This window comes from Lepus europaeus, chromosome 7, assembly GCF_033115175.1.
Source record: "Lepus europaeus isolate LE1 chromosome 7, mLepTim1.pri, whole genome shotgun sequence".
Lineage (NCBI taxonomy): Eukaryota > Metazoa > Chordata > Mammalia > Lagomorpha > Leporidae > Lepus > Lepus europaeus.
The window spans coordinates 124193732-124218559 of NC_084833.1; the positions used below are offsets into that span (position 1 = coordinate 124193732).

Here is a 24828-nt window from a genome sequence, read left to right on the forward strand (position 1 = left end):
TCATTTTGTTTTGTCTTGTTTTTGCCAGAGTGTCTTGGCTTTCCATGCCTAAAATACTGTCATGGGCTCTTCAGCCATATCTGAATGCCTTAAGGGCTGATTCTGAGGCCAGAGTGCTGTTTAGGACATCTGCCATTCTATGAGTCTGCTGTGTATCCACTTCCTATGTTGGATCGTTCTCTCCCTTTTTTATTCTATCAGTTAGTATTAGCAGACACTAGTCTTGTTTATGTGATCCCTTTGACTCTTAGACCTATCAGTATGATCAATTGTGAACAGAAATTGATCACTTGAACTAGTGAGATGGCATTGGTACATGCAACCTTGATGGGATTGTGTTGGAATCCCCTGGCACATTTCTAACTCCACCATTTGGGGCAAGTTAGCTTGAGCATGTGTCCCAAATTGTACATCTCCTCCCTCTCTTATTCCCACTTTTATATTTAACAGGGATCACTTTTCAGTTAAATTTAAACACCTAAGAATAATTGTGTGTTAATTACAGAGTTCAACCAATAGTATTAAGTAGAACTAAAAGGGATAAAGTATTAATTGTACATCAACAGTCCAGACAAGGGCTGATCAAGTCACTGTTTCTCATAGTGTCCCTTTCACTTCAACAGGTTTCCTTTTTTTTTGACAGGCAGAGTGGACAGTGAGAGAGAGAGAGACAGAGAAAGGTCTTCCTTTGCCATTGGTTCACCCTCCAATGGCCACCACGGCCGGCACGCTGCAGCTGGCGCACCGTGCTGATCTGAAGGTGGGAGCCGGGTGCTTATCCTGGTCTCCCATGGGGTGCAGGGCCCAAGCACTTGGGCCATCCTCCACTGCACTCCCTGGCCACAGCAGAGAGCTGGCCTGGAAGAGGGGCAACCGGGACACGATCCGGCGCCCCGGCTGGGACTAAAACTTGGTGTGCTGGCACCGCTAGGCAGAGAATTAGCCTGTTGAGCCACGGCGCCGGCAGGTTTCCTTTTTGGTGCTTGGTTAGTTGTCAGTGATCAGGGAGGACATATGATATTTGTCCCTTTGGGACTGGCTTATTTCACTCAGCATGATGTTTTCCAGATTCCTCCATCTTGTTGCAAATGACTGGGTTTCATTGTTTTTGACTGCTGTATAGAGTACATATACCATACTTTCTTTATGCAGTCTACTGTCGATGGGCATTTGGGTTGATTCCACGTCTTAGCTATTGTGAATTGAGCAGCAATAAACATTAAGGTGCAGACCAATTTTTTGTTTGCCAATTTAATTTCCTTTGGGTAAATTCCAAGGAGTGGGATGGCTGGGTTGAATGGCAGGGTTATATTCAGGTTTCTGAGGAATCTCCAGACTGACTTCCATAGTGGCTTAACCAGTTTGCATTCCCACCAACAGTGGGTTAATGTCCCTTTTTCCCCACATCCTCGCCAGCATCTGTTGTTGGTAGATTTCTGAATGTGAGCCATTCTAACCGGGGTGAGGTGAAACCTCATTATGGTTTTGATTTGCATTTCCCTGACTGCTAAAGCTCCAGGCTCCTGGCTTTGGATCAGCCCAACTCTGTGGCCACGTGACAATTTGGGGAGTAAACCAGCAGACTGTCTCCTCCTTCCCCCTGAAACTGCCTTTCAAAATAGATAAATCTTTTTTGAAAAAACTTATTTAAAAAGAATCACATAAAATACTAGGTAGTATTTACTATATGAAGCCAATGAAACAAGAAAAGAATTCTTTATACTTGCAGTTTTGAAGTCTCAAATATAGCTCCTCTCTGACACTCTCACCCTCCACATGAGCTGGGCCATCCCAGCAAGTCTCCAGTATACCCTGGCCCACCAGGGCCATTGTGGCGCTCACCAGAATGCAACTCAACACCAGCAGGGCTGACCTCCACTGGCCTGTCCTGGAGAAAGTAACCAACTGCTGCCTGTGCCTTAGACTCTAGTCTCCCTGTTGGATCTTTTTTGCATTTCCCTTCCTTAATCTCTTTTCTTCTAATCACTGTAATTGCTGATTTTTGGAAACTTCTACTCTTGGCCGGTGCCGTGGCTTAACAGGCTAATCCTCTGCCTTGCGAGCACTGGCACACCGGGTTCTAGTCCTGGTGGGGGTGCCGGATTCTATCCCGGTTGCCCCTCTTCCAGGCCAGCTCTCTGCTATGGCCCGGGAAGGCAGTGGAGGATGGCCCAAGTCCTTGGGCCCTGCACCCGCAGGGGAGACCGGGAGAAGCGCCTGGCTCCTGGCTTTGGATCAGCACAATGCACCGGCCGCAGCAGCCAATGGAGGGTGAATCAACGGCAAAAAGGAAGACCTTTCTCTCTGTCTCTCTCTCACTATCCACTCTGCCTGTCAAAAAAAAAAAAAAAAAAAAAAAAAACAAACTTCCACTCTTAGGCCTCTTCTCTTAGCTGCAGACCTGATTCATTCCTAAGAGCTCCAAGAATCCCCAGCTTACATCCCAAGCTAGACTTCCATCTCCATACCCACTTTTCCCTACTTCTGTAAGCTAGAATTGAGCCAGGCAGGGATCAGCTATTTTCCTTGGACTCCGTGGAGACTTCAGACCTCTAAGCCATTGCACTGCCCTTTCCTGCCAGAAATTCTTTTTTTTTTTTTTTTTGGATAGATTTATTTATTTGAAAAGCAGAGTTACACACGGGTAACTTACTTAAAGGGGGGGAGACACAGAAAAACCTTTCATTCACTGGTTCACTCCCTAAATGGCTGCAATGGCTGCGGCTGAGCCAGGCCAAAGCCAGGAGCTTTGTCTGAGTTTCCCACATGAATGCAGAGGCCTAAGAACCTGGATCATCTTCATTGCTTTCCTAGGTGCATTAGCACAGAGCTGGAACAAAAGCAGGGCAGCCTGCTTATGAACTGTTGCTCATATAGGATGCAGGCATCACAGGTGGTGGCTTAACACAATGCATAATATCACTGGCCCCTGGAAATCCTCACTCGATGGCTGCTTGTCTAACTCCCAAACATTCCCTAATAGTAAACTCATCCCTCACCTCTGGGAAGTCACTCTAAGCTTAAAAAAAAAAAAAAAATTGAAGTCTCCAGAATGCTACACACTTTTTCTCTGTGCTCCCATAACTCACGTTCTATTTAAATTGTCATTTCATTTATTTACCTTTTTCCATAAGACTCAGAGCTACCTGAGTATAGGGAGTACACTGATTTATTCTGTGTATCTTTATACTTACAACAGGTCAGAGAAACAATGTCTTCAAAATATCTCTGTCAATTGAATAAAGCAACCATTTCCCCCAACCCTCAAGCCCATCCCTCACTTATTCTATCCCTTCCACTTAATTTGCAAGTTCAGAACCTTGTGAGGTCATTCTCTTCTTCCAAGATGGCACCTGGCAAGCTGAGAACACTGGAGGGAAAGAACATTAAGTTCCCACAGGATGGATGGCAGAAGGGCAGAGAGAAAGCCTGTTCCTAAAAGCCTTACTTAAAGGGTATCCACTATCCACGAGGGTGGGGCCCTCATGGCCACATCTACCTCTTATAGGCCTCATTCTCCAATACCAGTAAATTGATAACTAAATTTTAACATAAACTTTGAAGGTGAAAAACCAGAGGGGCCGGCGCCGCGGCTCACTTGGCTAATCCTCTGCCTGTGGCGCCGGCACCCCGGGTTCTAGTCCTGGTTGGGGCGCTGGATTCTGTCCCGGTTGCTCCTCTTCCAATCCAGCTCTCTGCTGTGGCCCAGGAAGGCAGTGGAGGATGGCCCAAGTGCTTGGGCCCTGCACCCACATGGGAGACCAGGAGGAAGCACCTGGCTCCTGGCTTCAGATCGGTGTAGCTCTGACTGTAGCATCAATTTGGGGGGTAAACCAACGGAAGGAAGACCTTTCTCTCACTAACTCTACCTGTCAAAAAACAAACAAACAAACAAACAAAACAAAAAGCCAAAGAGGATGCTAACAATCATTACTGAAAGAACTTTACTGAGGCACTGTAATGAGCCAGCTAATATATTTCTGTGGGACTTAGTGAGTGCTCAAAAGGAGATCTAATCTCTTCTCTAATTAGAGAGGAGTTATGGGCTGAATTGAGTGTCCTGCAAATTCATATTTTTGAGCCCTATCCCCTATAACCTCAGAGTGTGGCTGCATTTGGAAAAAAAGATTTTTAAATAGAGGCTATCAGAGCAGACCTTAATCCAGTCTGACAGGTGGCCTCATAAGAGGTAATGTGGGGGCTGGCACTGTGGCGTAGCTGGTGAGGCTGCAGCCTGCAGTGCCAACATCCCATATGTGAGCGGTTTGAGTCCTGGTTCTCAACTTCTGATCCATCTATTTGATATGGCCTGGGGAAGCAGTCTAAGTCCTTGAGCCCCTACACCCACATGGGAGACCTAGAGGAAGCTCCTAGATCCTTTGGATTGGTTCAGCTTTGGCTGTTGTGGCCATCTGGGGAGTGAACCAGCTGATGGAGATCTCTCTCTGCCTCTTTCAAATAAATAAATAAATCTTAAAAAAACAAACAAAAAGGCAATCTGGACACACAGACAGCACGGATAAGCAGGGAGTGAAGACCAAGTGGGGGGTCCAGTGCTGTGGTGCAGTGGGTTAACACCCTGGCCTAAAGCGCTGGCATCCCATATGGGCGCAAGTTCGAGATCCAGCTGCTCCCCTTCCCATCCAGCTCTCTGCTATGGCCTGGGAAAGCAGTGGAAGATGGCCCAAGTCCTTGGGCCCCTGTACCCGCGTGGGGGACCCGGAAGAAGCTTCTGGCTCCTGGCTTCAGGTTGGCGCTAATCTGGCTGAGGCAGCCAACTGAGGAGTGAACCATAGGATGGAAGACCTTGCTCTCTCTCTGCCTCTCTTCTCTCTGTGTAACTCTGACTTTCAAATAAATAAAAATAAATTTTTTTTTTTTTTTTTTTTTTTTTTTTAAAAAAGACCAATTGGGACATGGCTAGAAGGTGGCTATCTGCGGGCCAAGGAGAGGCCTTAACATAAGGCAATGCTGGCACCTTCCAGTTCCAGAACTGAGAAAGTAAACTTCCATTACTTAAGACACTCATGCTGTGGAAGTTTGCTATGGCGGTCCTAGGAAATTAAAACAAGGGCTAATCAATTAAAACTTTAAATTCAAAAAAATGCATGTTGCTATGGTTGATATGGTTGAATGCGTCTTCCAGAGGTGCCAGGGTTGGGAGCCTGCCCCTGCCCTCAGTGTAGCAGTGCTGAAAAATAGTGTGGAACTTTTAAGAAGAGGTGGGGCTTGATGGGGAGTAATCAGAAGTTTGAGGGTGCTGCCTTCGGAAAGGAACTGAATCTCATAGGAAGCTGGTTAGTTTTTGAGCACTGTTATAAAAGAGTGAGCCTGGCCCTTTCTCAGTCTCTCTCTGGTTTCCGTATGATCTCTGTCTTGCACTTGCCGGCTATACCACCATCTGTCACGACATAATATAGTCACGGGAGGCTCCAGCAGAGCTCATGCCATGCTGTTTTGAATTTTCAACCTCCAAAAGTACTAGAAAAATACATCTCTTTTCTTTATAAGTATTATCTTATCATCACAGAAAATCTACTCATTAATTTATCTAGAACTGTGTCCTTTAAAAAAAAAGAATATATTCTGAACATTCTATGAATCTGTGATACGTTCAGAGTTGTACCATGATTTCATCATTAGTGTTGTTTATTTGGGCCTTTTCTTCTTTCTCGGCAAATCTTGGCAGTAGTTTGTCTTTTCCATTAGGCTTTTTGAAGACTCAGTTTTTCCTTGTTTCCCAGTTTATTAACATCTGGTTTTCATTTTATTAATATTTAGTCTTTATTTTTTTAAAGATTTATTTATTTATTTGAAAGTCAGAGTTACAGAGAGAAGAAAGGCAGAGAGAGAGAGAGAGAGAGAGAGAGAGGTCTTCCATCCAATGGTTCACTCCCCAATTGGCTGCAAAGGCAGGAGCTTCACTGATCTGAAGCCAGGATCCAGGAGCTTCTTCTGGGTCTCCCACCCGGGTACAGGGGCCCAAGCACTTGGGCCATCTTCCACTGCTTTCCCAGGCCACAGCAGAGAGCTCGATTGGAAGCGGAGCAGCCGGGTCTAGAACTGGCGCCCATATGGGATGCCAGCGCTTCAGGCCAGGGTGTTAACCCGCTGCGCCACAGCACTGGCCCCATATTTAGTCTTAAATATTTCTTTTCTTCAAATTCCTTTAGTTACTTTTTCTAACTTACAAAATTGAGCATGTGGCTAATTTTCAGTCCTTTTGCTTTTCTAATGCACATTTAACATTAGGCTTTCCTTCTAAGAGCCCCTCCAGATACATTCTCATTTCCCCAAATCTCTCCATTCACTGGTTTGAGTTTGGAGTTATTTAGAATTATCTTTTGTTGATTCTGATATGCAGTGACACAGGAGGGGATAAGACAATGTTACCATAAACAAGGAGACACAGACCCACTGGGCCTGAGGAGTTACCAGATACATGCTTTGAAGTAACTATGCTTAATATACTCAAGGAAACAAAAAACAAGACTGAGAGTTCCAGCAGAGAACTGGAAACTATAACAAAGAACATTTAAATTGCAGAAATGAAAAATGCAATGATATTATCTCAATAGATTCAACAGTGGATTGCATACAAATAAAGAAGGCCAAGAATAATTAAGATACATTCAAGAACTGTACAGAGGCAGGGAAAGAAGAGCAGGACCCTGACTTCACTTGACAGCAGAACTTACAAAGCAACAATAATTAAGAGTGTGTGTTGAGGCCAGCACTGTGGCACAGCGGGATAACACCCTGGCCTGAAGCACCGGCATTCCATATGGGCACCGGTTCTAGTCCCAGCTGCTCCACTTCCTATCTAGCTCTCCGCTATGGCCTGGGATAGCAGTAGAAGATGGCCCAAGTGCTTGGGTCCCTGCACCCGTTTGGGAGACCTGGAAGAAACTCCTGGTTCCTGGCTTTGGATCAGCGCAGTTCCAGCCGTTGTGGCCAACTGGGGAGTGAACCATTGGATGGAAGAGCGCTCTCTCTCTCTCTCTCTCTCTGCCTTTCCTCTCTCTGTGTAACTCTGACTCTCAAGTAAAAAACAAATCTTTAAAAAAAAAAAAGAGTGTGTATTATAGACACCAGTAGGAACACATACATTAATGCAGTAAAACAGAACAGAGACTTTTATGCTAGAGTTAAGAATTCCTGATTTGTTCTAAAGATGGAACTGCAAAGCAGGAAGGAAAGGATGGTCTTTTTGATCAATAGTTTTATTTAGAAAAACATCAAAGTTGATCCCTGACTAGTAGAATACGCATAAATCAATGACAGATAAGTTTAACAGTGAAAACAAAAATAGTTTTTTAAAAAATCAGACCTCTAGGAGATTATATAGGAGAATATCTACACAACTCTGTGATAAGAAAATATTTCTTAAAAAAGTTATTAGCTGGAGCCAGAGCCATGGAACAGTGGGTAAAGCAGCTGCTTGCAGTGCTGGCATCCCATATGGATGCTTGGCTGCTCCACTTTGGAACAAGCTCCCTCCTAATATGCCTGGGAAGGCAGTGGAAGATGGTCCAAGTGCGTGGGCCCCTGCACCCACATGGGAGACCTAGATGAAGCTCTGGCTCTTGGCTTCAGCCTGGCCCAGCCCTAGCTATTGCAGCCATCTGGGGAATGAAGCAGCAGATGGAAGATCTTTCTCTCTCTGCCCCTCTCTCTCAAAAGAATAAATAAATCTTTTTAAAAAAATATTAGCCAGGGACTGGCACTGTGGCACAGAGGGTTAATGCCCTGGCCTGAAGTGCCTGCATCCCATATGGGCACCGGTTCAAGACCCGGCTGCTCCACTTCCGATCCAGCTCTCTGCTGTGGCCTGGGAAAGCAGTGGAAGATGGCCCAAGTGCTTGGGCCCCTGTACCCGGGTGGGAGACCCAGAAGAAGCTCCTGGACCCTGGCTTCAGATCAGTGAAGCTCCTGCCTTTGCAGCCAATTGGGGAGTGAACCACTGGATGGAAGACCTCTCTCTCTCTCTCTCTCTCTTTCCCTCTCCTCTCTCTGTGTAACTCTGACACTTGCAAATAGATAAATAAATTAAAAAAAAAAAAATATTAGGCTGGCGCCGTGGCTTAACAGGCTAATCCTCCGCCTTGCGGCACAGGCACACCGGGTTCTAGTCCCAGTCGGGGCACCAATCCTGTCCCGGTTGCCCCTCTTCCAGGCCAGCTCTCTGCTGTGGCCAGGGAGTGCAGTGGAGGATGGCCCAAGTGCTTGGGCCCTGCACCCCATGGGAGACCAGGAGAAGCACCTGGCTCCTGCCATCGGATCAGCGCGGTGCGCCGGCCACAGCGTGCCTACCGCGGCGGCCATTGGAGGGTGAACCAACGGCAAAAGGAAGACCTTTCTCTCTGTCTCCCTCTACTGTCCACTCTGCCTGTCAAAAAAAAATATGTATATTAGCCATAGAGAGAAACCACTGACAAACAGAACATCTCAGAAGATATCATGATGAGAGTAAAAAGGCAAACTAGAGCAGGAGAAGATGTTTGCACTGCCTGTGACAGCAGCTTGCACACAGAACATGTACTGAACACTTTCAGATGAACAAGCGAGAGCGACAGTCCAGTAAAAAACAGGACAAGAAATCTGAACAGGGAATTCACAAATGTATATATATGCTAATCCATGTATGAAAAAAGGCTCAATCTTGTTAGTCAACATGGCAGTGTAAATTGAAGTCATCATGCAATAGCACTATTCGTTCACTCAAATGGATAAAAAGAAAAAGACTGACATTCAGAATGTTGGCCAAGATACAGAACAACCAGAACTGTCAAATACTATTAATGAAAACATAAATTGGTACAATCACACTGGAAAATTCACCAGCAGAATCTATTAAAGGTGACTAAGAATATACTCAACACCACCATTCCTGTGCATAAACTCAACAGATAGGTACACACATGTATTCCAAAAGATATAATCAAGAATATTCACAGTAGCATTAAACATAATAGCCAAAAATTAGAAGTAACTTAATTGGGGCCGTTGCTGTGGCATAGCATGTTAACCTGCCGCTTGCAATACTGCCATCCCATATGGGCGCCAGTTCGAGACCCAGCTGCTCCACTTGTGATCCAGCTCTCTGCTACGATCTGGGAAAGCAGTGGAGGATGGCCCAAGTTCTTGGGCCCCTGCACCCGCGTGGGAGATCTGGAAGAAACTCCTGGCTCCTGGCTTTGGACTGTCACAGCTCCAGCTGTGGCCAGCTGGGGGGTGATCCAGTGAATGCAGGACCTCTCTGCCTCTGCCTCTCCTTCTCTCTCTGTGTAACTCTTTCAAATAAACAAATAAATCTTAAAAAAAAAGTAACTTAATTATCCATTAATAGTTAGATTAGTAAATTGTGGTTTAGTCATAAATGTCATTCCTATGTGGGTGTATATAGGAACAAAAGTACATAAGCTATAGCTGTATAAACAATAACCCAAATGAATTTTATACTATGTTGAGTGAAACAAGGCAGACACACAAAAGAATACAGATTACAGGGCAAACTGCCGCCTGCATCCCATGTGGGAGCCAGTTCATGTGGCAGCTGCTCCACTTTGGATCCAGTTCTTTGCTAATGTGTCTGGAAAGGCAGCAGAGGATTGGGTCCCTGCCACCCACTTGGGAGACCCAGAAGAAGCTCCTGGCTCCTGACTTCCCGTGGTCATCTGGGAAGTGAATCAGATGAAAGATCTCCCTCTTTCTGTAACTATCCCTTTCCAATAAATTAATACATCTTTAAAAAAAAGAATACAGAGCAAATGATTCAGTTTACTCAGAGACTTAAGAACAGAAGACAGCAGCATGTGGTGCTAAGAACACAGGAGCAGTCACAGCCAAGGAGGAGTGGGAGCAATGACTGTAAGGATGAAGACACTTCCCAGCCCTGGGAGGCAGAGGTAGAGTTCCAGTCCTTGGCCTGGCAAATACACACATGTGTATTACATGGGGCACATAAACATACGGGTCCATTTTCCTTATTTATTGACCCATGGTTTGCCTTCTGTTCTATGCTTCAATGTAAAAGTTAAAACAAAAACAAGGGGGGCCTTCCAACAGCTTCTGCTGAAGCACACCAGCCCTCTCTGCTTTTCTGTGAAGAATGGCTCCCGCCTTCCATCACATTGCTGTGCTTTACTGTGCTGCCTGTGCGGAATCAGCATCCTTTAAAGTGAAAATGCAGGCGACTCTCTTGCTGGCTAAACCCTCCCTTAGAGAAATCTCAGCAAAGCACATAGCTGGAACTGAGAAAATATTTACTGAATGAATACAGTCTCAATCATGAAGTTTTAATACTTAAAGGGATCTTAGGAGATTATGTCATTCAATTGGCTGCTCTTACAAATAGGAAACTAAAGCCCAGAGAAGGGATGTGCCAAGGTCATAGAGCATTCATATAGATACTAATTCTATCATTCTTTCTGTTATATAAGATATGTACTATATTTAAATGAAGAAGCAAAATATTTCTGGTATGATAAAGAAATAAAAGAACAAACAAAAGGCAGCCAACATAGTTCAAACACAACTAGTAATAAGATTCCTGCAGTAGAGATTAAAATTTATCACAACCAGTATTAAGTCCTAACTACAGTGCCACTGTGTACACAATATGAATCAGTAAATGTTATCAAATCAAATAAAAAATACTGCATTGTGATCAAGTCCACCAAACCAATCACATGTTAGAAAAAGTTTAACCTGCAAGAATAAGCAGCTATATTTCCCAATAACCAGTAGTGGGGAAAGGCAGTATTAACATGCCAAGTCCATCCGTTTTCTACTCCATATAGGATACCAATCTCACTCTGCGGGGTGCTAAGGGGAATCCAAGGAAGTTCGCAAGGCTATCTCAGAAACAGTCACCATAACGGTAATAAAGGGTCTAAAGATGGGCAAAAAAAGAAGACTGAGATTGAGTTTCACATATACTGACTAATTTGGAAGACTGATATGTCAAGATCACTGAAGGAATGTATTAATAAAAGCTGTATAGCCTTGCTTAAGGGATACAAACCAGACAGTTACCATACCTTAGTTCCTGGCTTTCTGTCGTGAGGAGAGCAAGAAGTGCCCATGCGAGTACCTGGCTGTCGTCCCCACCGTCAAATTTACTGTGATGCTTAATGTTTTGCAGCAGGAGCTGGTCAAGGCACTCCAGGGCCTTCTCTTGCACAGTGCTCTCACAGTCCATCACCACAGGGATGACTCCCATCAGCCAGGCTTTCTGGATCTGGACGCATCTTGGGTGGGCCTTAGGATTGCAAAATGACGACGTCAGAAGGTCTGACGTTATCAGAGGTCTAAACACAAGTCCATGAAGTTATGATCAACATTTTGAGAAACAAGTTAAGCATATTCACATACACAACTGCAAACAGACCATAAAGTGAAAGGAAATCAATATTTAAAATATATGCAAAAACAAAGTTTTAACTCCAGCTTATTAATCAGTGTGTACTGAAATTTCAAACTTCATTATTTTATTAGTAGTAAATCCATCATTTCTTCAGCATTCAAAAGCAAAAGCAAATAATAAAGTTATCCTAAGGAGCAATTAGCACAGATGCTGGTGGAAAAATTAAAAATATATATTGCTTATTGCCTTCTCCATAAAATAAAAAAAACATGTTTCTAAAATTTTTCAACAGTTAATTAGTTGGTAGAAGTAAATTATATATAGTATTAGTACATCTGCTGCTTTGGCAATATCATCTATACGTGTGTACGTGTGTGTGTGTGTGTGTTTCAAAGATTTATGTATTTGAAAGGCACAGTGAGAGAGGGAGAGAGGAGCAAGGGAAAGAGACAGAGGGAGTGAGAGGAAGATACATCTTCCACCCACAGGTTCACTGCCCAAATGTCAGCAATAGCCAGGGCTGGGCCAGGCCAAAGCCAGAAGCCAGGAGCCAGGAACTGTATCTAGATCTTCTATGTGCATGGTATGGGCCCAAGCATTTGGGCCATCACCTGCTGCCTTTGGAGGTGCAACAGCAGAAGCTGGAATGGAAGTGGAGCAAACTGGGACTTTAAGTAGCACCCACAAGTGGCAGCTTAAATTTGACAAAAATTAATCTGGGCTTCTGGTTTACCAAAATTAATTAGAAAAAAAAATTTTATGTGATATTTAAGCTGAAGTTAAACAATGACAAAATTAGTGTTCCAGGAATGTGTGTATGCTGCTTTTTGGGATACGTGCATCCCATATCAGAATGCCAGTTTGAGTCACTGCTGCTCTGATTCTGATCCAGCTCCCTGTCTTTCCTAGGAAAGCAGATGAAGATGAAGATGGTTCAAGTATTTGGGACTTTGCTACTCATATAGATGACCTGCTGAGTCCTGGGTGCCTGGCTTTGGCCTGGCCCAGCCCCAGCCAGGCATTTGAGGAGTGAGTCAGCAGATGGAAGATGTATCTTTCTTTCTGTCTCTCTGACACTGTGTCTTTCAAATAAATAAATATTAAAAAAAAAAAGATTAATGATACCAAGCATTAGTTCTATATTGGTCAGCTTATTGCTACTACAACAAAATTCTTGACAGATACTAACATAATAAAGAGAAGAGTTTTATTTTGCTCATAGCTCTGGAGCTTCCAGTTGAAGATCAGAAGGCCCTTAGTTTGGCCTCTGAGGAAGGTGGCAATGATGGGGTGAGGAGTATGTGTGGAGGAAGGATCACAAGGTGAGCCAGGAGGCAGAGTGGGTGGGCCTGATCTGGTTTATATAATCAACACTCTCACAAGAATCTACCTTCAGAGGGAACACTCTCAACGTCCTAACCACCTCCAACTAATGACAGGCATTGTGGAGCAGCAGCAACACCAATGTCAGAGTGCCAGCTTGAGTCTTGGATATCCATTTCTGATCCAGCTCTCTGGTAGTGCACCTGGGAAGGCAGAAGGAAATGGCTCAAGTGCTTGGGTACCATACAAATGTGCAAGATCAGGATAGAATTCCTGGCTCCTGGTTTCAGCCTGGTCCCGACCTGGCTGTTGGTAACCATTTGGGGAGTGAACCAGTGGATGGAAGATCTCATACTCTGTCACTCTGCCTTTCAAATAAATAAACAAATCTAAAACAAAACAAAACTCCTACTAGGCCCACTTAAATTCTTAAAATATTGTAATTGGATGATATTTCTACCCTCTTAGTATTATTAACATATAACCTTGGGGTTCATTGTTATTTTTAAAGATTTACTTGCTCATTTAAAAGGCAAAGTGACAAAGCAGGAGAGACAGAGAGAAAGAGAGATCTTTCTTATGCTGCTTCACTCCCCCATATGGTTGCAATGTCCAGGACTGGGCCAGGCTGAAGGTAGGAGCCAGGAAATCCATCCGGGTCTTCCACATGGACACCAAGCACTTGGGCCATCTTTCACTGCTTTCCAAGGTGCATTAACAGGGAGCTGGATTGGAAACAGAATAGCCAGGACTTGACCCAGTGCCTTGACATGGAATGGTGGAGCTACAAGTAATGGTTTAATTCACTGCACTGTAATGCTGGCCCCAAAATTTGGGGTTTAAACATAGGCATGAAGTCAGTAGCCAAATTTTGTTCAAACCAAAACAAAATTACATTTAACAGGAAGCATTGCCTCTCAAATGCCATCTACAGATGTCTCCTTTCCCCTTACACTGTACAGTCCTATAGCTGACTTGGTAGAGTTTCTAGTGGTCAACTCAACGTTTAGCAAGAGGTTATTAGTGCACAGAATTACTTTTAGTGTAAAATACCATGTATTAGGTTCATAATGCCTTGCTTCTCACCATGAGAAGTTCAGTAAGGGATTGCAGAGCCTGCTTCCGGACAGACACTGCAGGGTCTCTGCACTGGTCCTGCAGAATTGACAGGTCTTCCTCCATACCCAAGATGTCACAGTGTTTCAAAATACTCACTAACACCTGGAAGACACATGTGACACAAAGTCAGTGTGCAAGAGGACATTTCATTAAGCTTGTAGCTCTTTAAAACTTTTAGAGTCCACCCCTCTTCCTACAATATCCAGGAAACTTCTTGAATCAGGTAAAAGCTAAAGAAATCATGACATGCCTTTTACATACATGGATATCTAGCAATTCATGAACTTACTGAAATTCAGCCATGGTTCCAGATTAAGAATAGCTTTCTTTTTTCTGTTGCTTATATTTTATTTTTAATAATCCCTTTTCTAAACAGAAGAAATTAAAGATATAAATTTGTGATTTAACTCAATGAAAAAGCTAAAAGAGCAAATAATCTTTTAGGCCATCTAGACAATTCATATGTAACAGAACCAAAGCCAACTAACAAATTAAGTGAAAAGCAAGTTGAGTGATGAAAGTGGCCTACAGGTTTTAAAAATATCCCCTCATTCCCAAGCTCTTAGTCTTCAACAACAGAGTGTATTTAAAAAACATGTAGGAAAACCTCCCACCTGGAGTGCAGACTTCCTCACATTGGTCTTTTCATCCCTGATTCTTTTCCTCAGCATTTCCATGACGCATCTTTCTGTTGAGGGAATGCCAGCGAGTCAGTATAGTCTGAGGAAGATGGACAGCATTTAATATTTCACCACACAATACCAGGAAAATATGTTCAACTTAAAGACTCACTACTTAGCATGCTTTAAATCCTAAGAAATCAGAGAAAAAAAAAAAAAAAAGAAAAAAGAAAAAATGGAGTAATTAGTTATTCACTATTAAGAGCATACATTTTGGAATATTAAAAATTTGATTTTAGGGGCTGGTGTTGTAGCTCTGTGAGCTAAGCTGCTGCCTGCACACATTCAAGTGCTGGTTTCAGTACCCACTGCTCTGCTTCTGAGCTAGTTCCCTGCTAATGTGCCCAGGAAAGCAGCTGAAAATGGCTCAAGTACTTGGGCCCCTGCCACTCATATGGGAGACCAGGATGGAATTCCTGGCTGCTGGCTTCACCCTGACCAGCCCCACCTGTTGGCAGCCATCTGGGGAGTCAAACAGCAGATGGAAGATATTCTCTCTCTCTTTTCTCTCTCTCTCTGCCTTTCAAATAAACAGATTTGAAAAAAAGAAAAAAATGGTTTTAAATCTTGGCCCCCACTTCTAAAATTCCAAATGAATTATTCAACTCCTCTGTTTCGTGTAGCTATAAATAGGAATATCTACCCCAAAGGTTGTTTAAAGATTTGGTGAGATAATGTATAACAGCAGCTTTAAAACTCTTTACCAAAGGCCTCTTCACACTCTGACAAATTGCTGAGGATCCCAAAGAGCTTTTACAAGTGGATAATATCTTAATATGAGTTAGAAAGTTAAACTGATAATTATAAAAGTACTTACTAATCCATTTAAAAATATTAAGACATGTTATTACAAATAGCATTTTAAAAACGAAATATAACCACATATTCCAAAACAAACAGAGATGTTTTGACATAATTATGAACTCAATATTCACTTTGGAGATCCCTTAACCCTTTAGGGGACCCAAACCATACTTTGGGAGCTGCTGATATACAAGAGTAATACAATGTGGGAAAAACCAATGTAAATTCCACTACTGTCACAGAATAACCACATGATCATTTCAATAGATGCAGAGAAAGTACCTGCAGGGTCCAATACCCCTTTATGACAAAAACACTCAACAAATTGGAATGGAAGAAAACTTCCTTACACTGACAAAGGTCATCCTGAGAAAGCCCACAGCTAACACTGCTCAGTGGTGAAGACCAAAAGCTTTCCCTCTAGATTCAGAAAAAAAGCAGGACACTTGTTGTTCCCACTTCTATTCAACACTGTGCTAGAAACTTTAGCTATAGCGAATAAGCAAGAAAAGGAAATAAAAAGTCCCAGATGGGGGAGGGAGGAGGAAGCAAAACTATCTCTAGTTCTAGGAGATTTGACATAGAAAATTCAAAGGAATCCACGCACAAAAAAAAATATTTCAGAGCTAGTAAATATAGCAAGGTTGCAGGATATAAGATCAATAATCACAAATAGTTTGTAAAAACTAGCAGAGGACAATTTGAAAATAAAATTAAGAGAGAAATATATTTATAATAGCAACAGAAAGAAAGAAATACTTGAGACTAAATGTAAAGAACAACTATATATCAATAAACACACCAAAGACCTAAATACATAAAGAAGCATCCAGTGTTGATGGCCTGGAGGACTAAAAATGTTAAGATGGCAACACTTCCCACGTTGTCTAACAGATCAATCCCCATCAAAACCCAAGATAGCCATTTTTGCAGATCATGATGGCTGATCCTCAAATTCATATGGGAATACAAGGGACCCAGAAGAGTTGAATCAATTTTGAAAAAAAAAAAAATAATTACCTCCTGAGTTCAAAACTCATTTTTGAAGGAAACTAGAAAGTATCACCCCAAAATATTCCTCTATAGCAGAAATTTTGAGACTGAAGGCAATTACCCAACAGCAAGCAGGAGAAGAGTTCTCATTGTCGCCTTTACCGCCTGAAGGCAGTACATAAATCCTCTTCACGGAGACAATAGGTTCTTACCATCACGGAGACAGCACAAGAATGCACAAACCTTATGCATTAGTTTCTCCCCATGTATTTACTTTCCTATAGTTTCTCACCCTTGCAAGTCCCAAATTATTTTCTATTGCCTTATCATTTCTCTATAAATTCATTGCTTTTTGTTGAAGATGCTACACAGTAGAGAGCTATTGCCACTGCCTTGAGTTTACTTGGCATTGAGATTTTTAAACATGGTGTCTACCATAAAACGTCTTTTTCGTTTTCTCATTAATTTTTTGTTATAGGGGTCTCTCCCAAACTCATGAGTGTTGATGCCAGCACTGTGGTACAGCAGGTTAAGCCAACATGTGTGATGCTGGGATCCCATATGGGCGCTGGTTTGAGTCCTGGCTGCTCCACTTGGGCCCCTGCCATGCATTTGGGAAATCCAGATGAAGCTCCAGGCTCCTGGTTTTGGACTGGACCAGCCCTAGACTATTGAAGCCATTAGGGAAGTGAAAGAGCAGATGGAAGATCTCTGTCTCTCTTTAACTCTGCCTTTCAAATAAATAAAAATAAATCTTTTTTTTTTTTTTAAAGTACTCATGAGTGTTGAGAAAAAAATTAATTTTCCTCTTTCATACTATAAGGTATCAGTAGTCAATAAAGTGTGGTCCCAGCATACAGATAGGCATGTAGATCAGAGGTATAAAATTCAGAGTATAGAAATATGCTTGTATGTATGCAGTCAATTTTCTGCAAGAGGCCAAGACCATTTAAAAGTGAAGGAATAGTCTTTCAAAAAAATGATGTGATGTCAACTGGTTATTCACAAGCAAAGAGTAAAGGTAGATCCCTGCATCATACTATTTGCAAAAGTTTACCCAAAATGAATCAAAGACGTAACTATGAGAACTAAAACTATAAAATTCTTAGAAAAAAACAGCAGTAAATCTTTGTGACCTTGTATTAAGCAATGATGTCTTAGCTATGACACCAAAAACACAAATAAAAAACTATAAATTAGACTTCATCAAAATAAAATGTTTTCTGCTTCAAAGAACAATACCAAGAAAGTGAAACGATAACCTACAGAATGGGAAAAATTACAGAACTGCAGACAGTGGCTTTACCTACTTTGCCACAGTGCTGACCCTCCAGCTCCCTTCTAATGTTCCTAGGAAACAGCAGTTGATGACTCAAGTACTTGAGTTCCTGCCACACATGTGGGAGACTCAGATGAAGTTTTTGACTTTTGGCCTTGGCCTAGCCCATCCCAGCTGTTGTGGGCATTTGGGGAAAAAGTCAGCAGAAGAAAGATCTTTCTCTCTTGCTGTCAAATAAATAAAAGGAGACATGACAAGCGTTGATGAAGAGAAATTGTCACACATTGCTAGTGGGATTGTAAAATGGAGCAGCGACTTTGGTAAACAGTTTGGTGTATCCTTGATATGTTAAACAGTCACCACAAGACCCAGCAGCTCCAGTCCTACATATATATTCAAAAGGAGTGAAAACATATGCCCACCCAAAAATATGTACAAGAATGTTCACAGCACTATTACTTATAATAACCAAAAAATGGAAATGACCCAAATGTGTACCAACTGATAAATGGGTAAACAAGGTATGGTATATCATACAATGTAATATTATTCAGCCATGAAGAGACAAAGTTTTATATATATATATATATATATATATATATACACACACACACATATATATACATACACACACACATATATATACACACACACATGCATATGTATATACATATATAACAATATGGATGAATCCTGAAAACATGCTAGGTGAAGGAATTCAGACACAGAAAACCACATATTGTAGAATTCTATTTATATGGAATGTCCTAAATGGGCAATTCTACAGGGACAGAAAGTGAGTGAGTGGGTGCCAGAGGCAGGAGGATTCGGGAATGAAAAGTGATTGCTAATGTATATGATTTCTTTTTCAGCTGAAAATGTTCTGGAATTAGATTATACAATCCTGTGATGATGATGATGATGATGATTTTACAGATTTATTTATTTTCAGACAGAGAGAAAGACAGAAAGAAAGAGAGATCATCCACCTGCTATTTCAGTCCCCAAATGGTAGCAATGGCTGGGGCTGGGCCAGGCTGAAGCCAGGAGCCTGGAATTCCTTCCATGTCTCGCACATGGGTGACAGGGACCCAAGTATGTGGGCCATCATCTGTTGCTTTCCAAGGCATGTTAACAGGGGGATTATTATCTTTTCTCCTTCTTTTGTGATAAGTTTTCCAACACAAATTTAATCTCTATTTCAGACTTCCTGGTAACAGGTTCTTTTATTTGTCAGCAATCTCAATAGTTCACAACAGTTAACTTAAATAAGAAACTAAAAATATTTACTAATATTCTCTTTAGTATAACATGTACACTGGAGTTTAATATATGATACCTGGAATATAGCTTATTCATTATCTTAAAATGAAATGTTAAAGGTATAACAGAAGTTACTCTGAATAGAAGAAGAAAAAAGACACTTCAATTTTTAAGGGTGAATTCATGAAAAACAAACAAGCAAGCAAGCATTTTAGACTCTGTTTATGGCTATCTGAAATCCAACGGTATCATCCATCTCTTAGGGATAAAATCTGACATACCCCTGGCTCCAACAGATTTACCACTGCCATCCATGTTGGTCTCCTCTGAGGGAACAGAAGGGTTAAGAGTCTGCCTTTGAGAAGAAAAAGCTTAAAAAAACAAAAGGCACAATCAATAAAGTAAAAATATATTTTATACTTTTAATAATATTAGTATGACATGTTACTCATTTAAGTTACATTATTACTGAAGTGAACTTCTAATTTTTTGATGAAGAAGTATAACAATATAGATAAATACATGAGTTCTATAAAAAGACTGTAGAAAAATGGAATTAAGAGACAGGTTTATTTGGGTACAAAAATTTTGAAATCCATGCATTATTTTTTCATAATATGCATTTTCCATGAAGTTTTTGAAGATTCCTCATATGGAGGACAAAAAAATTCAAATATACAGCAAAGTTTCAAAAGACAATTATTGAACATTTGAAATTGTATTGATTTGTTACCTGATGAATTTCTTGCTAAGGTACCAGGATGACTCTCTACTCCTAGAACTGTAGGACCTAAAAATAGATAAGAGGGAAAACAGTCACAGGGTTATAAACCCTAAGTAAATGTCCACAGAAGAATCAAAATGGAGATAACCAGACCCATAAGCCATGTTTTCAGACAAGGTAGACAGATTCTACCTTGCTGATAACTGATCATCTCTTCTGCACTGAGTATGTTCTTGAAATGGATATTGGGCCCAAGACAAGTAATGCTCAACAGAGCAAATTAATAGTGAAAGCAACAACTACACCTCTAAAACATGAATATTTGAAATACTTTTTTTTTTTTTTTTTTTTGACAGGCAGAGTGGATAGTGAGAGAGAGACAGAGAGGAAGGTCTTCCTTTTGCCGTTGGTTCACCCTCCAATGGCCGCCGCGGTAGCGCGCTGCGGCCGGCGCACCGCGCTGTTCCGATGGCAGGAGCCAGGTGCTTATCCTGGTCTCCCATGGGGTGCAGGGCCCAAGCACTTGGGCCATCCTCCACTGCACTCCCTGGCCACAGCAGAGAGCTGGCCTGGAAGAGGGGCAACCGGGACAGGATTGGTGCCCCGACTGGGACTAGAACCCGGTGTGCCGGCGCCGCAAGGCGGAGGATTAGCCTGTTGAGCCACGGCGCCGGCCGAATATTTGAAATACTTTTAAAAGGCCTTTTAAATATACCAGGCTTGCCTATTTAAAAAGTTATTCAACAATCAAATATATGGAAAATGGCTTCTGAAGTAGAACTAGTTCATACCATATATATAATTTTCATTATAACAAAGCATTATTTCCTTGCAGTTCTTTTCTTGTTAAGCACAGCACCAGTTTCATTTCACAACAGCCACTACACTTACTGTTAATAAGGAGTTCCAGCAAACTCTCTGATGCACTGGCCACAGACAGCTCCAGACAGTGTGCAAAGCTGGACAGTGCCTTGCTGCGGACAGTAGGTGCCTTGTCTAAACATCGGTCAAACATGATTTCCTGAACCAAGAACTTATGCTTGATGAACTTCTGATGCTCCAAGGGGACAGTATTATCTGCCTCTCTTTCAGGCAGTTCTAACAGAGCTAAGACAACATCAAGTGTAAAAACTCGGTGTGGGATCTGGTAAAGCAAGATCATAAGAATCACTGTCAGACAGGAATAAGAACCGAAGGAACCCTTCTCCTGCATTCCGATGTGTCTGGCATCCAAAGATTCCAGAGCCAGGACCCAAGATTATGCAGACAGATGTTCTACCTTGGAGCTTCGTGAGTATTTGTAAAGCCAGGTGATAAATGCAGCATACTCCCCACAAGGGAGTTTACTGAGCAGCTGCACCAGGGCCTGGGCGGCAGAAGTCCTATACTCAGATTTATCAATCACCTGAAACAGAAAAAAAGAGAAGCTATCCAGCCAGTATCGACCTGCAGGACAACTGAAACGCTTGTGAAGATACAGGTTGAAAATCAGTGAGTGAGTACTCCTTTATGACCTTTAAATGTCATATAAATAACTGAAAGTTTTAGGATTCAGATGCCTTAGAAATGATCTTATTAAGAAATCTATAAGGGCCAGTACTGTGGCATAGCAGGTAAAGCCGCCGCCTGCAGTGCTGGCATCCCATATGGGCACCAATTTGAGTCCTCAGCTGCTCCACTTCCAATCCAACTCTCTGTTGTGGCCTGGGAAAGCAGCAGAAGATGACCCAAGTCCTTTGGCCCTTGCCTCTGCGTGGGAGACAAGGGAGAAGCTCTTGGCTCCTGGCTTCAGATTTGTGCAGCTTTGGTGGTTGCGGCCAATTGGGGAGTGAATCAGTGGATGGGAGACCTCTCTCTCTGTGTAACACTTTCTTTTTTTAAAAAAAGATTTATTTATTTGAAAGCCAGAGTTATACAGGGAGAGAAGAGGCAGAGAGAGAGAGAGAAAGGTCTTCCACCCAATAGTTCACTCCCCAATTGGCTGCAACAGCCAGAGCTGCGCCAATCCGAAGCCATGAGCCAAGAGATTCTTCCCGGTCTCTCATGCAAGTGCAGGGGCCCAAGGACTTGGGCCATCTTCTACTGCTTTCCCAGGTCGTAGCAGAGAGCTGGATCGGAAGTGAAACAGCCAGGTCTTGAACCGGCGAACATATGGAATGCTAGCGCTTCAGGCCAGGGCTTTAACTCGCTGCGCCACAGTGCTGGCCCCTGTATAACTTTCAAATAAATAATTAAATCTTAAAAAAAAAAAAAAGAAATCTATAAACCCTCAACTCAGAAAAATGCATATATAAACTAGCACAGAATTTCAGAGAGTTTATGAATTCTTAGGCTCTATACAGTTCAAATTAAGAATCACTTGTTGAAATGTTAAAATTTATGAGGGGCTGGCACTGTGGCACAGTGGGTTAGGAAGCTGCCTATAATGGTGGCATCCCAGATAGGAGGGTCAGATTGAGTCCTGGCTCCTCTGCTTATGATTTGGTTCATTGCTAAAGTGCCTGGGAAAGCAGACAAAGATGGCCCAAATGCTTGGGCTCCTGCCACCCATGTGGGAGACTCAGATGGAGTTCAGGCTCCCGGCTTTGTCCTAGACCAGCCTTGGCTGCTGCAGCCATTTGGGGAGGGAACCAGCACATGGAAAATTCCTCTCTCTCTCTATGATACAATGTCTTTCAAGTAAATAAATAAAATCTTTGAAAGAAGAAAAAGAATTTAAGAGATAACCAGGGAAATTTGAACACTGAAAGCATAAGGAGTTAATGTGTATTTTTTAGGTCTGTTACTATTTTGAGGTCATTTTTAAAGAGTTCTTATGCTTCAGAGATACAGATTGAAATACTATACTTAAAAGGACAGGATGGAATTTGCTTTAAAAATAAAAAAATCCAGTGTGCAGGTATGTGGAGGTAGGGAAGGGGAATAAATCATCCAAAACTGTCAAAGTGGGTGAGGTGTATGTGGTGGTTCGTCCCCTTATACTCCATGTTTGCATCGAATTTGACATCTTATTTTTTAATAGAACACTTCACCTAGGAGAACATCTCTTACTACTTTTAGTAATGATGCAGACTCACTTCCAAGAGCAAATACACACACACACAAGAGCAAACACACACATTTCTCTGCATATGTTATTTACTGAAATATTATTATTATTACTAAGGCAAATGGTACCTTGGCACAGATGTGTTGCAGTAAGATACGAAGAACTGGGAATACACTTTCCTTCAGTTCATCCACAAGTGAACTATTTGAAAGAAAAGAGCACAGGTACTGTTTACAATATGACTATTATTAAAACAAAACAATAATTCTCCTTGACTGTTCTCAAAAACTACCATCCTTGTATTTTAGAAATTCTTTTTTTTTTTTTTTACTTTTTTTTTTTAACTTTTATTTAATGAATATAAATTTCCAGTGTACAGCTTATGGATTACAATGGCTTCCCCCTCCCATAACTTCCCTCCCACCCACAACCCTCCCCTCTCCCTCTCCCTCTCCCCTTCCATTCACATCAAGATTCATTTTCAATTCTCTTTATATACAGAAGATCAATTTAGTATAAAGATTTCAACAGTTTGCACCCACATAGAAACACAAAGTGAAACATACTGTTTGAGTACTAGTTATAGCATTAAATCAAAATGTACAGTACATTAAGGACAGAGATCCCACATGAGGAGCAAGTGCACAGTGGCTCTTGTTGTTGACCCAACAAATTGACATTCTAGTTTATGGCGCCAGTAACCACCCTAGGCTGTCGTCATGAGTTGCCAAGGCTATGGAAGCCTTCCAAGTTTGCTGACTCTGATCATATTTAGACAAGGTCATAAAAGACAAGGTGAGGATAGTAACCAATGATCCTAAGAGTGGCATTTACCAGGTTTGAACAATTATACAGCATTAAGTGGGGAAGAGGACCATCAGTACACACAGGTTAGGAGTAGAGCCATTGGTGGTAGAGTAGAGGTTATGATTACAAAGGAATGAGGCCCAAGTGTGCTAGACAGGGTCTAGAACAAAGGACAGAGTCATTATTAGATGTGCTAAGAAAGGTGCTGTCTAAGCTAAAATTAAGTTTTCTGATTGAGAGGCAAATAGAACCTGATAGAAGGGGCTTGATAATAATCTGGTGGGCTTTAGGCCTTGTAAGTTAAGAGGCCCAGACCTATCTATCTCTTCACATGGGGTATATCCTAAGGGAGGTATGAACCTCCTAGGGGAAGGCACTCTGTTGACTTTCATTACTTGGCTGGCCTGGGAGGAGAGCTGGCCAGGTAAAGGCAGGGGGCATCTCTAACAAGAAATTTACAGTTCTGCCTGCAATGTTGCTGACCCTACTTGACCATACCCTCAGCTGCGGTGGTCACTTTGGAAGTTGGGCTGAGTGAAGGGCTTTTCAGCTTAGAGCCAATAAGATCTGTGGCTCTGACCTGGGCATCCTTCGACTCCAGGGCAGGTCCATTTCCAGTGATCCAACTCTTGGCAGAGCTGCCAGGGCTCTTCACAAGCTGACTTCTGCTGAAGCCCAGGCTTACCACATTGAAAGCCACTGCAGTGGACTGGCCTGTTGGGTCTACTTGAGGGCAGATCACTGTACAGATCAGCCATTAATAGGCCTGCCACCCATTGCTTCTGATGCCTAGCTTTCTTTTCCTCCTGGTTTGTGTTAAAGCAGACCAGAGGATGCAAGTCAAGGGAGTGCCCGTATCCCATCTCTAATCTTCGGTGGCCTAAACTACAAGTCTATAGTCACAGGCATGTTCTGTAGTAGTTTTTCTAAGGTAGACAATGCCCATGAGGAAAATTAGATTCTAACTTTAAAACTTTCTTTCCCTTTGGTCTGAAAGGGAGGTTTTTTCTACTTACTGTATACTTCGCTGATGGCGAAGTGAATCTAGCTATGAGATTATTATTTAAGTTCTTATTTTGGCTATGCTATTACAGAAAAATGTTAGCCATCTCTTTTATAAGGTCTAAAGATTAAATTGTGCATCCTACAGATTCCTTCATAATAGAATTAGTTTCCTACCTTAAAGAGAATAGAGAAATGAAAGAATAAGTTGGGCTTAGGATAGAGAAATGAGGGAGCAAGTCCTAGATCGCTTGCTGACAATAGCAATATTACATGAATACTTAGCAAACCGTTTCAACCATTAGATAACAACTTAAGAAAACATTTACCAGAAGGTCCAATGCCTTCTATAAATTTTAAGAATCATGTATTTGAAAACACCTCTTAAATATCTAACATGGTGTAGTTTGAAAAGAT

General features: G+C 42.0%; 1 protein-coding gene across 1 annotated transcript in view; it reads right to left on the reverse strand.

The window, feature by feature from the left end:
- The window catches only part of NCAPD3 (non-SMC condensin II complex subunit D3), a 73018-nt gene that overhangs the window by 32305 nt on the left and 15885 nt on the right, over positions 1–24828 (reverse strand). The window contains exons 9-16 of the mRNA XM_062197368.1: positions 22731–22803; positions 20833–20958; positions 20445–20697; positions 19563–19619; positions 19111–19200; positions 14425–14498; positions 13778–13912; positions 11043–11263 (exon numbers count right to left, since the gene is read on the reverse strand). Coding sequence (XP_062053352.1) covers positions 11043–11263; positions 13778–13912; positions 14425–14498; positions 19111–19200; positions 19563–19619; positions 20445–20697; positions 20833–20958; positions 22731–22803 — 1029 coding nt within the window. The remainder of the gene's footprint in view (positions 1–11042; positions 11264–13777; positions 13913–14424; positions 14499–19110; positions 19201–19562; positions 19620–20444; positions 20698–20832; positions 20959–22730; positions 22804–24828) is intronic.